This window comes from Halichoerus grypus, chromosome 4 (genome assembly GCF_964656455.1).
Source record: "Halichoerus grypus chromosome 4, mHalGry1.hap1.1, whole genome shotgun sequence".
Taxonomy (NCBI): domain Eukaryota; kingdom Metazoa; phylum Chordata; class Mammalia; order Carnivora; family Phocidae; genus Halichoerus; species Halichoerus grypus.
Window position 1 is genome coordinate 15,847,724 of NC_135715.1, and position 13,569 is coordinate 15,861,292.

Sequence of the window (13,569 nt, forward strand, 5' to 3'; positions counted from 1 at the left end):
AATGTGTAAATTTCATCAGCCTGGCTCTGTATCATTCATTCAACCTATCATTCAACCAATATTCATTGAGTGTCATTATGGGCAGACATAGGTGCTGGGGATATGCCAACTGGACATGTTCCTGCTCTCAGGGAGGTTCTGACAAGAAGCCTGGTGGTTATATCATGATAAATGTGATGGGGACACCCACAAGGGGCAACTAACCAGACTGGAGGGTCAGAGAAGGCTTCCTAGAATAGCAGTGGAGTCCTGGAACGGGCTCTTATGGGATCTCGAGACCACCGGTAAAATCGTCAGGAATTCTGCAAGCCAGTCATTGAACAGTGATTACTAAGTTACAATGTATAAACTTAAAATTGTATACATTATATTGAAAACAAAGGTAATATATACTAAAAACTCACTACTTCCTAATTATTTACTCTCACCTAAGCTCTTGAGGTGATTTGTGCCAACTGTGTCAGTCGGGGGAAATGTTATATTGTGGCGTGCTACTCCATGTTCAGTGACCTCACGTTGGTAGCTTGAAATCACCACGGTGCGAATATTTACACAACAGAAATTGGCAAATACTGCACACTAGCATGTTCACTGCATTGAGAGCTGGTTGTGCCAGGACTCACCAGGATCCCACTGAATCTTGCCCCGGAAGTGAAGAAATAGTGCCTGGCAAATGGTGTATATTTGGTGTTCGGTGTGGAAAGGACAGGATGTTCCAGGATGAGGAGAACAGCATGGGCAAAAGCATGGAGGTGATAGAGGATGGTTCTTCTGAGCAACAGAGCTAAGGCTGTCTTGAATGTCTGGCACATACAGATGTTCTCTTACCTCCTACGTTAAAACGTCTAGTAGGACTCAGGCTCTGTTGGTCTTACTCACTATTACCTCCGCAGCATCTAGTATGGTGCTCGGCAGATAATCAATGCTCAAGAAACATTTGCTTTAATAATCCCAGGCACGGAGAGTGGGGAGGGTGGCCTGGAGGAGGGTGGCAGGCTAAGGACAGCATCGTGCAGGGGCTACACCTGGGCTTTCATCTAATGGCAACAGGGAATCCCGGAAAGCTGGTAAGTAAGCAGGGGAGTAATGTGAACATATTAGCATTTTCAGCAATCTCTCTGGTTACAGTGTGCAGGATGGATCAGAGTGTGGCAGAACCAAAGGCAGGGAATTAAATAGGAGGCTATAATCCATGTGGGAGATGGTAAAATTAGGGGAGCTGCTGAGGATGGATTCAAAAGGGATTGAGGACTGTTCAGTGGGGCCCGTCATGGAACAACTATGCGGGAGAAGGAGAAAGGGAAGTTTGAGTCAACTGTGCTTCTGGCTAGAAGCAGGTGCGGCGGAGGGGGCCCTCACTGGGACAGCAAGCCCTGGGGAGGGAGGCTTTGGGGGAGGACACGAGTGCAGTTTTCGACAGGGTTATTGGAGGTGTGTGGCAGGCCATGGGATAAACAGGTGTGATCAGGAGAGTAGTCCAGGCTAGGAGAGATTTGGGATGAAAGCTACTCCCGTCACTGTAGCAAAGTCAGGACGCTGGGTCTGAGGAGGTCCCACACTTCTGTGCACAAGAGCTCTTTTTGTCACCCAGCCCCAGGAGCCCCATGTTTTAAAGACATATTGTCTAGCTAACAGGTTACTTGTATTAATAAAGAAATGATTGATTTTCACTCTGTAAGGCAGCTAAGCTACTTGGCTGGTGTGTTAAGATCTATTCTGGGATAATGAAGTGAAATGGAAGAGATACGCAAAACGCATTAGAAGAAGAAGACCGACAGAAAGCCATATAATTCAAAACTTTCTGGCAGAACAGGCTTCTGTAAACACACAAAGGTAGCTCCTCCGTGCGTTTAAATGTAGGCTGGCTGGGGCAAAGACTCTCCGAATCCAGCAGGATGGCGTCTTCCCGGGCAGAAGGAAGCACTCAGAGCTGGGGTTAACTGTGTGTGTGTGTAAGGCTAGGCGACTGAATTCCTCCAGCCCGACCATCGACCATCAGCTGCCCCCGGGAAGCATGACTCTGAGGAAGGAGTTCTCCTGTTAAGGCAGGAGGATGTTGGAAGAAGATATTCAGGTGAGCGAGAGCGCATCTTCCTCTAAGAACACGCTAAATGTTAAAAACTGAATCGAGTTTCAATCACTTATTCTTGAGTTGGCTTCATTAAGGGTAATCTTCTTGTCTTTTGCCCTGAAGTTAAAGTGAAAGAAAATCTTAAGATAAATCTCCAAAGGTTAGAGATAATCAGGAGTTTCCCTTTATCATCAAAAGGAGGGAAAAAAATATTTTTTTAAATCCCTTTTACATGGGAGGAAAGTTAAAACTAGTTTGCTTTGGGTGTGTTTCCTATAAATGCATCGTAGGCACTTTTCTCAAACCTTCATTTTGCTTTATAAGAAAAAGGTGTCTCTTTTTTTTCTTTCTTTTCTTTGTATCTAGCATCTAAAAAAATCTGGCTCTGTTATCCAGTGATGTCACAAACAGGAATAGAACAGATTCTGGTTTTCTGTATAGAAATGGAGAAATCAAAGAATAAAAGATGTTTCAAGGAGGTCACTGTTTCTTAGTGAAATATTGTAAGTAAGAGCTGACGGGCAGAATATGAACTTTGAAATCTGAATAACCAGAGAAACTATTCTGAGTATTCTGAATCAAGGCATCGTTGAGAACTTGCTCTTTTCTTTTAAAAACAAAACTAAAGAAGAAATAGAAATAGAACTTTATAAATAGTATGGCCATTTGTTTTTTTCTCAGCAATCAGGCAGAAGGAACGGAACCACTTGTCACAAGCCAATTATTCCTTTAATGTGAGGCTAATGTGACATTAGGCAGAGGCCACTGACATTCCTCTAAAACCTTTGGCGTGCCGGCACCTGTGGGACCACCAGATAGGAAGACGAGTAAGTTGCTGACAGCCTCTATCCAACTCGACTATTCCCTCGAGCCGCCTTCCTTCTGAAGGCTTTGTTCGTTAGCCATCTCTTGACTATCACGCCATGCCACGTCCAGGCCATGCAGAAATATGTGTCCCTTTCAACGTGATTCACTGCCACTGAAAATAGGTATGTGCCTTCAAGTGCAGGCATGTATATCACCCAACTGCTCTTCTGATCTGAGATGCTAAAGGTAAGCTCGCAGACCATCATGGATGAGGCAAAAACCATAGAGCCAGTCTATGTTCTTTAGGATTCACACATCGTAGACATTTCAACAACAGCAATTAAAATATTTCACTTATAAGAGTGGGTTGGATTGGATATATTCCTTAGCTAAGCATTTTACACAGATGGTACCATTTTACTCTCAAATGACCCTATGAGTAGGTACTACTAGCATCCTAATTTTTTCAGGTGAGTTAATTGTGTTTGGACAGATAATTTGCCCCAAGTCCCACAACTAGTAAAAACCAGATCCGAGGTCTGTCTGATGTCAAAATCTGATCTTATAACCTTTGTGTTATTGTAAAAAATCCTAGGCTGACTTCAAGTATATTTTAAGGTATTTTCTGTTTTTTATTGTTGAAGTCTCTCTGGCATTATACTTTCATGTTCCAAATTCAACTCAGCAAAATATACTGTTTCTTCCATGTGCAAAAACATGTTAGGATGGCTTTCTGTAGAATGCAAGCACAGGTAAGATGTAACTCCTGTCCTCAAATAATTTATAATCTTGGGAAGGAGAAGGGAAGTATGCAAATAACCACAACACAAGAAATAATATGCTTACTGCCTTAAGAAGGGCACGCATAACCTAGGAACTCAAAGTAAAGACAAACACTACTGGAATAAAAATATATTTATTTGAGCTAAATTCTAAACAATGTCTTTGTATCTGAAAGGAGATATTTTCTACATGCAAATTCCCAAGATATCACTTATGCCTGTATGTTTTGAAAGAAAAAAGATCCAGAGAAAAGAAAAATATTTGGATGCTAGAAAAGGAAACCTAACCAGTAGTGAAGAGATAATGTTCATAATACTGTTAACTGTTTAGAACTGGAAAAGCACATTTCAAAGAACCCTTCATTTTACAGATGAGGAGACTAAGACCCACTAGCTAGAAGCAGATATTATTACATTCGCTTTTCCATCCTCTTAGGCTTTTTTCTTTTCTTTTTCTTTTTTTTCCCCCTCTCGTCTTCATTAGTACTATAGATTCAGAAAGAATTGTCTGGAGAAAATTAAGTACCTGGAGGCCACCCTACTCTTCCATAATGGGTTCTACCCTCGTCTGTAATAAGTATTAATTGAATGGATGGTTTCAACTGGAATTTAATAAGTCTTCCTTCTTAATTTAGATTATATCTGACAAACCAATCTTTTCCTGGATTAGGTTTGAAATTATTCCTAATACAGTTAAAATTATATCAAGTGAGATCAATTTCATCTTCCCTGATAGGATAAGAAGGAGACTATCAACACATCTGAATTTCACAGGCAGAGACTCAGCAAGTTTTGCTCTCTCTTCCCTTGGGGAATTTCCATATGCCTGCAAAGTTCTTTGACTTGGGTGGGTAACAGAAGTGGTAGAATAATGAGGGAGCTTTCCTGTGTGTGATGAAGATTGGGAAATTGGTGAATGTAATAAGCTTGGTTGGGGCTTGAAGAATGAACAGCACTTGTTTCTCATCAGAACATTCCCTGTTGTGTGTTTTAGGCAATAGCCCTCCCTTAGAAGGCTGGGTCCTCCAGTGCTGAAGTATATTTGGACTAGGTGGGAAGATACTTATTGAGGGAACAGTGGCATGCTGGGAAGGTCTTTTTCTTTGGATCAGATCATTTGTAGGGGTCATCCCAAGTCTGCCCCTTGTTAGTTGCCTGACCCCAGGAAGGCTACTCAATTCCTGTAAATTTAACATTCTTTACCTATAAAATCAGGAAAAAGATGCTCTACAAGATTGCAGCAAGGGTTTGGAATAAATATATAAAACATGTAGAAAGAGACTGACATGGGGCCGAGGATCTGTTTTGTCTTCTACTGTATTCCTCATGCCTGGTACATGATAGGGTATTTGCTGAATGAATATACTAGGTGCTCAATTACTGGTGGCCATGATGATTATCATTGTTACTAGGGGATTATTTGTCCAAAGTCTTTTTTTTTTTTTTTTAAAGATTTTATTTATTTATTTGACAGAGAGAGAGAGCGAGAGCAGGAACACAAGCAGGGGGAGTGGGAGAGGGAGAAGCAGGCTTCCTGCCGAGAAGGGAGCCCGATGTGGGACTCGATCCCAGGACCCTGGGATCATGACCTGAGCCAAAGGCAGACGCTTAACGACTGAGCCACCCAGGCGCCCTATTTGTCCAAAGTCTTAATGTGCTTTTGTTTCCAGTCCTTAAAAATGTGTACATACACATATATAATGATATATATAATATATATTATATAACATATAATATCATGTTATACAAAGAATACACAAACCAAGAGTTTCAAATAAGTGCCATAATGTTATTACCAAAATTTTATAACCTGATTATACAACTCGGCATAGCCAATGTATTTTTTTTTTAAGTTTATTTATTTAAATGATCTCTACACCCAACACAGGGCTCCAGCTCACGACGCTGAGATCAGGAGTCTCATGTTCTTCCGACTGAGCCAGCCAGGCACCCCTAGCCAATGTATTTTTTGGAAGGAATGTCAGTAATCCTTACAGCTAACAGTTTAGCTATGAGCTAAATAGGAGAGGAAAAAGATCTGATAGTATGTATAAAAACAGCCCTAAGACAAGATTGGAGCAGGAGCATACTTGGTGGGAACAGATCTTTTCATTGGTGGGTAAATCCCACTAAATCAGGATCAGGGACTAGGTACAAAAAATGAGCTGTTCTCCTGCAGATTTGATGAGAGCCTATGGCATTAGAGGAGGGGAATTTCGTATCTGAATCTGTGGTGGGTTCACCTTCTGCCTTCAGATAGAGAGAGGGAGACGAAAGTAACTTTTATACTTTGTACTACTACAACTTCAGGAAAGGCTGGAAGCAATGAGGCTTGATAAGAGAATGATTTCATTAGAATTGGGCATGGCGGGAAGCGTAGGTAGAGTTATGAAGGGAATCGGACAGAAAGACAGACAACTTGAGTCCTTTTGGCTTTGCCACTCTGTGTCCTCAGCTTCTCATGAAGGTTTTACTGAAAGCCTTTGAACTTTCTCCTAATACTTGATCTATTCAGCAAATATTTACTGAACTCCGCCCTGGGTGAGACTGGCTTCGGAGACACCCTCATTGTTATAATGCAGTGATCTGGCAACGTGGGTCCTGTCATCAGAACCCTCCTCTATGCACTCTTTATGCACCATGAGGCCCCTGTACGTTACTTAACTTTTCTAAGCCTTGGTTTCCTTATCTGGAAAATAAGGGGGGAGGTTCTAGCTCATTACAAATATTGTTATAAATATTACATAATATAAACCACATATAGCACAGTGTAGTCCTTTGAAGTAAGCATTTAACATACGATCTAACAGTTATAAGCACCGTTGCTTTTCTGAAAAAGGTTCTGGAATGACTGCTAACAGCAACTGGTGTAATAAGGTAAATGATTTTCCAAGGAGAAATTGCCAATCATGTCTTAGAATAAAAAGTCATTTTAATTTGTAGGCTTTACAACTCTCAGGATGTCTGCCCACCCCCACCCCTACCCTCAATTAGGAAATAACTTCTGGCCTCACTCAAAGCCTTATCAGAATTTAAGGAAGCCTCATTATGCAAATATTCCAGCCAAAGTGGACATCTAGAACTCCTAATTCAGTGAGATTGTTTATCAATGGAGACTGAGGGTTCCCTTGAAAAAGGAAAAATACATGGGGTGCCTGGGTGGCTCAGTCATTTAAGCATCTGACTCTTGATCTCAGCTCAGGTCTTGATCTCAGGGCTGTGAGTTTAAGCTCCGAGTCGGGCTCCACGCTAGGCATGGAACCTACTCAAAAAAAAGGGGGGGATACAACCCTCCAGTTCTTAGCAAAAATGTAGATTCTAGACTTTAGTTCGTGTATAATTTCATGGATGTGGCTTAAATGGAAAATGAAAATTACCTGTTTCCAAATTCCATGCAAATTCCATGCAATAAAGCCTCTTGGAGAACATACCCATTCTATCAGCAAATCCTATTGGTGTTTCCTGCTAAATGTATCCAAATTCCAACCACCTGTTGCCTCTCCACTATGTTCGAGGCTGGCTTTGGTCCTTCCTCAAACCCTCTTCCACTTTGCAGCCTGTCTCCCATCCCTCCGTCCTGCAGAGCCTGGCTGCTCTCCTCTCCCTCCTTCTTTAACTCACTCCCCTTTGCCCTGTGTCAAGACTACCAGATATGCTTTCTTTGTTTCTAGCTCATTTGACATTTTTTTGTCTTGTTATTTTATGACCTGCTATACAATATCCTCTCACGTGAGTGTACCCTTCCTTACATGCCCTATATTGTTTCTACTCTTGATTTTTGACATTTCTTACAAAGAAGTGTGTCTTTTGAAAAAGCACATTCCTTATTAACAACTCTCCTATTATAATGTAGTTGGACAAATTCCACAAAAATGTCTCATCCACATTCTGGTAATAAAGAGAGTCCATCTGACCTCTTACAGAATTTTTAATAGAATAACTCGAACACGTATGTACGTGCTCCAGTGGAGATCCTTCTAAGAAGTGTGTGGTGGTCTCAAACCACTTTTGTCCGAGTGCTTCTTACACCCTCTTCTCTAGGGCTGTTTTGTATATCAGCAAGCTGAGCACCTGGTTACTCGAGCGCTGCTGGGATGGTGGCCTCTTAAAACAACATGAATCCGTGTCTAGGCAATAGATTTGGGAGGAATAAATGATTGCTATTTTTTCCCAGGAAAGGAAGAAAATAGCTTTTCGTGGAACCCCCAAATGTGCTATTTCCCCAATGGGTGGTGGTAATTTGAGGCATCCTCCTTTACACAGGCTACCCCAAGCTCATTAAAATTCAGAGCTAGGCCTGTAAAACTCTTGGCCTGTCCCTCTCTCAATGAGAGAGAAAGCGACCCAGGCCAGATTCTTTCTTACCCTACTTCCTACCAGTTAACCCCGAAAAGCCCCAAACTGGTTTGATTCAGACTCAGCCGCGGAAACCTAGTCTGATTCCATGGCTCTTTCTGCTGTAACTACCCGCCCCCCCCCCCCCCCCCCGCCTTCACACATCCCCTCCTCCTTGATTATATCTGAAATCTCTTTCACAAAGGATTTTAAAAATCGAAGAGAGCTAAGCATGCATCTCTCTGCCTGACATATTTTTGTGTGAATGACTTTCAATTAAAATACAATCACTCAGTCACCAACCAGGTTTAAGGGACTGATATAGATTTGGTTAGTGTGTCATGACAGGGAGACCACTAAAAAGAACATAAGGGCTTTGTGCAGTTATCCTGGCGGGCAAAAGGGGCAATGAAGAACAGCCTGGAGATCCTTGGCAAACTTCCTCAATTTTGTCTAAGGCAGGTCCTGTTTATCTTTAACTGAGTGGGGGACAAATAAAAATGGGGAACCTGGTATTTGTGTTCTGCAGCTGCAATCTCAGAAGCTCTGTCTCATGATTTATGAAAATGTACTTTTCTTCTTTTAATGTGTGCTTGACTTCATACAAAGGAGCATTTTCCCCTGAATATTCATTAATGAAGGTTACGCCATAGTCTTAAAAAAGAAAGTCAGATGAAATGTTTAATTATTTACGATTGAACATATAGGACATTTGCCGGTTTGCACAGCTGAAGATATAATTAGAAGTTCCTAGAGAGAGAATGGGTTGAGGGTGTGCAGAAATTTCAAACATATAAGAAAGAAAATTTCCCCCAAATTGCTCACAAATGTGAGGGATTAGTCAATCTACCTGGGGCTCTCTGAAATTCCATGATTGAGTAGCTGAGAACGAAAAGATTGCTTCCTTTCTCAATGCCATTTTGTTGGACATTCTTAATGAAGTAGCAAATTTGCAGCTCAATAGGAAAAGCTCTCCGACAATGTATTAGAATTTATAATCTCAGCCGACATATCTAGTTACTTCATTTTTAGATTACTGCACTTCCCTTACTCGTAGAAATATGACTAATGCAAATACCTTTGCGGACACCTGCATGCTGTTTTCCTGCATGTTCATAATGGCTTCGGAGATCTTGACATCTATTGGGTCCATGACAGACTCAATGTTGAATGGTCCTTCCAGTCGCTCTGCCACCAAGAGCATCGCATCTGTTAAAATACAGGAGCACGATTTATATGAGGACGGAGGGTTCCAGGTTGTTAACCTGTGTTTAAACAGTTCCAACACAACTGGTTGAAAAATAACCATTCACTCAAAATTTTTATTTGCTTTTATATAATCTGAAATGGGATGGATGACTAAATATCAAAGCAGTATTTCATTTTATTTCAAGATTTAAAATTATTTTGCATATATAAAACCAGGCCTAAACGTGAGAAAATTAGTTCATGTTAAGATTGTTGAGTGTCTCTAACCATCCCGTGTGAAGTTAAACCGAAAGAACAAAAATAAAAACAAAACAATATTAGGGCAAGGATCGGCTACATTTCAAAAATGGAGTCTAGTCTCTTTTCTTCTGGAGGGTGAGGAAAATTGAGAACGTTGGAGAAGAAGTGCTAACGTGTGGATTTGGGTGCACAAATGTAGAGACCCTACACAAACCTATTTACGATAGGTGGAGCCCTTCTAGATTTCCCAAGAACATACCTTTCCCTACTTTGTGCCCTTCCGTTTTATCCCTTCGGCTTCCTTTGGGGATAGAGACACGTCTCTTGCTTGCTTTTATATATTGAAGGCTTATTATGGTACCTATCACACTGTAAGCACTCAAAAAATGTTTGTGACATGAAATTGTGCTGAATTGAGCCGAAGTCTTGCTTGGGAAGCTTTGGTTTTCTGGAGGAGATGGTCATAGTGATATGTTGGCAGGAGCTCTGCCTGAGGAGCTTAGCGCTGAGTTCTCACCCTTGCTCCAGCACTAAGAAGCAGGATGCCTGTGGGGAAAAACCTCTGAGCTTATCTGGCCTCAGACTGGTGAGGTGTATAAAAGGGACTGCTGATGAGAAGTCTCTCAGCGTCTATGGCGAGGGGCATGTGCCCATTCCTGTGCCACTGAAAACTGGCTCACTTTTGTCTTTAGTACTCAGGGCACAGCTGGTAACCTGCTTCCATTAGGATTGTCAAATAGAACTTTCTGTGATGATGATAACGGGGCTATTGAAACTTAAAATGTGGCTAGTATGACTGAAGAATTAAACTGTTAATAAATTGGTTAGCTTTTAATTAATTTAAATATAATTTTTAAAAAGATTTTATTTATTTATTTGAGAGAGAGAGAGAGAGCACCAGAGAGAGACCACGAGTAGACGGGAGGGGCAGAGGCAGAAGCAGATTCCCCGCTAACAGGGAACCTGATGCGGGACTCGATCCCAGAACGGATCATGACCTGAGCAGAAGGCAGATGCTTAACTGACTGAGCTGCCCAGGAGCCCTAATTTAAATATAATTTTAAATATTTACTTGAGACTAGTGGCTGCCATATTAGACAGAGCAGCCTAGACTTTTAACATATAGATTCCAATCTTAGATTTCAAATTTTTCAATTGTTAAAGCTCTTGGGAGCCAATCATAAAACACTTTCCTTCTTTCACAATAATACATGTTTATTATCAAACACTTACAAAATACAGAAAAAAAACCCAACAACAAAGGAGAGAAATACACCCATAATGCCACTTCCCAGAATAACACCCAGAATAGTTGGTATATGCCTTGCTTTTTTTCTTCTATGCATAAATATTTTAAGCATGCAACTGGAAATATACCATCCATATATCATATAATTTGCTTTCTAAATATATTATTAATGTTAAATGCTTTTTATAGTAGTTATTTTATAGTATTAGTATGAAGAAACCAAACTTTATTTTTATTACATATCCAACTATGCATGCTCAATCAAAGTCCAACATCAAAATCTTTTCAGGGTTATAAGTAGTTATGAATTAGGCAGATTAGAAACCTTTTAAGAGAGACGAATACTTGTAAGAAGGATACAGTACTCTCTGGGAAGCAAAGATTCACATTTCTAAAGAGCACTAGGTTTTGTGAACAACATCAGCTTTAACACTACCCACTGGCTTCTGTACCAGATCCCAGAACTGAGTCTCTGCTCTACCCCTCGTGTAAGGTCCCCAGAGTGAATGCATTCAGGGAGGTCCCTGTATTCCACATGTATCCCCACCCCCAGTACTCTGTCCCATAGAATTCTTACCATGGGAAAGATTTTGAGTGTGAACAGACTCACAAAGAACCCCTAACAACAAATTTTCTGATTTTTTCCTTAGATAATGCAGACTTATCTGTGTACATCACAGCAGGATCTTATAACTAAAGTAACGATTTCTCTGCACCTTACTGACCTAATTATCTGACAGTGTGGAGGGAGGATGCACATTGCGGGGTTGTAGTATTTTGATATTAAAGATGTTTTTCCCTTGAAGGTTTTAAAAGGTGCCTAACTATTGTCTGAGAGCTGATCTATTTCTTTTATGTTTCGATATGTGTTTTGTATGTTTATTAAAAATAATCCCCTTTACCGTTAGACTTTCCAACAGGTTTTTTGATGACGATTAATTATGATGAATGAACAAGTTTCTCTAGATGGGTGCATTCTGCTAGAAGAATAAAAAACCTTGTACAGGAAAAAGAATTGGCCCAATGGAGTTATTCAACAAATGCACTTAAAGAAACCAAAACTATGGGATCCTTAACTTTGTGTTTTACATACGTATTTGTATAAATCATAATACAAAGAGTACTGGTCTGTTGCGGTATATTCATCCGACATGAATGGGCTGACTTGAGGCAGGGATACCTTTGGCTCTCTGGGAAGTCTGAGAACCACTGTGCTCTAGGTAGTAAGGACAAGTGTTTGCACTGGATGCTAAGGACTTACTGTAGTGTCACAATTTGAAATTATGGGGTCCTATCATAAAGCAGGTAGGTTTCTCTTTGGTGATTTCAGTCTTTTTGTTCCTGGCTCTTTCCCCACCATAGTGCTGGCCTGTTAGGTTTTTGGGTTTGCAAATGCATCTCCTCTTTTTAGACTCCAATCACGGTAAAAGTGCTCAGGGCGAGCCTCTCCAGATCACTTGCCTATGTGGCCTTGGAAAAAGGCAGTCCGATTGATGATCCTGCATATTAAACATAACCAAATGGTCACATTTACTCAAATTGCTTGCTCCTGTATTTCCATTCTTTTTTTCTTCTTTTTTAAAGATTATTTATTTATATATTTGAGAGAGAGAAAGAGAGAGGGGCAGAGAGAGAAGGAGAAGCAGACTCCCTGCTGAGCAGGGAGCGTGATGCGATGCTCTATCCCAGGACCCCAGGATCACGACCTGAGTGGAAGGCAGGTGCTTAACCTACGAGCCACCCAGGCGCCCCATGTGTTTCCATTCTTTATCTCAATTCATTTACTTTGTTATAAAAACTAATTTAAGATGATACATTTTTGATGTAGGTAGATATCTATTTATTTTTCTTTTAATTTAGATCAGCTGTTAGAATATGCTACTTTAAGCTGTTATGTGGTTTAGGCTATTACTAATTTTATATATATATATAAGTAATATATATATACACACACATTAGTTTATATATAATGTATACTAGTTTATATATATATTATATATTATTTATATATAAACTAGTGATCATTTTTCAATATATATGTATCAAATCATTATATTGTACGCCTTATAAATATATATATAAACTAGTATATATATACATACACTAATTATATACACATAATTACTTTACTAAGTAAATTAAATTCTCCTTTGAAGACTCAAAAGCCAATGTGGATTGGCTCAAAACCTCAGAATCATCATTAAGAGTAGTAATGTGCATATAGTTAAAGATACTGTATTCTACACCTAAAAATTTGTTAAGAGGGTAGATTTTATGTTATAATAATAATGGAAAAGAGCAGTAATGATTATTGTGCTCATCGACTATAGAAGTGGAGAAAAGGCAACACTTTTACACTGATGGTGGGGACACAAATTCGTGCAGCCACTATGGAGAACAGTATGGAGGTTCCTCAAAAGATTAAAAATAGGCCTACCATATGATCCAGCAATCCCATTTCTGGGAAACCAAATCACCATCTTGAAATATATCTGCATCCCCATGTTCACTGCTGTATTATTTATAATAGCCAGGACACAGAAACAAATGAACTGTCCATCAACAGATGCATGGATAAAGATGTGAGATATACATATCATTCAGCCATAGAAAAGAAAGAAATTCTGCCATTTGTGACAACATGGATGGACCTTGAGGGCATTATATTAAGTGAAATAAGTCATACAGAGAAAGACAAATACTATACGATCTCAGTTATATGTGGAATCTAAAAAAACCTGAACTCATAGATACAGAGAACAGATTGATGGTTGCCAGAGGCAGGGATTAGGAGGTAAGGGAAATGGGTGAAGGAGGTCAAAAGGTACAAATTTCAGTTAATAAGTCCTCAGGATGTAATGTACAGCATGGTGACT

At 40.1% G+C, this 13,569-nt stretch overlaps 1 protein-coding gene across 2 annotated transcripts in view; it reads right to left on the reverse strand.

The window, feature by feature from the left end:
- The window catches only part of GPC6 (glypican 6), a 1,066,736-nt gene that overhangs the window by 96,154 nt on the left and 957,013 nt on the right, over positions 1-13,569 (reverse strand). For both annotated transcript variants that reach the window (XM_078070190.1, XM_078070191.1), the window contains exon 5: positions 9,074-9,204. In XM_078070190.1, the coding sequence (XP_077926316.1) occupies positions 9,074-9,204 (131 nt within the window). The remainder of the gene's footprint in view (positions 1-9,073; positions 9,205-13,569) is intronic.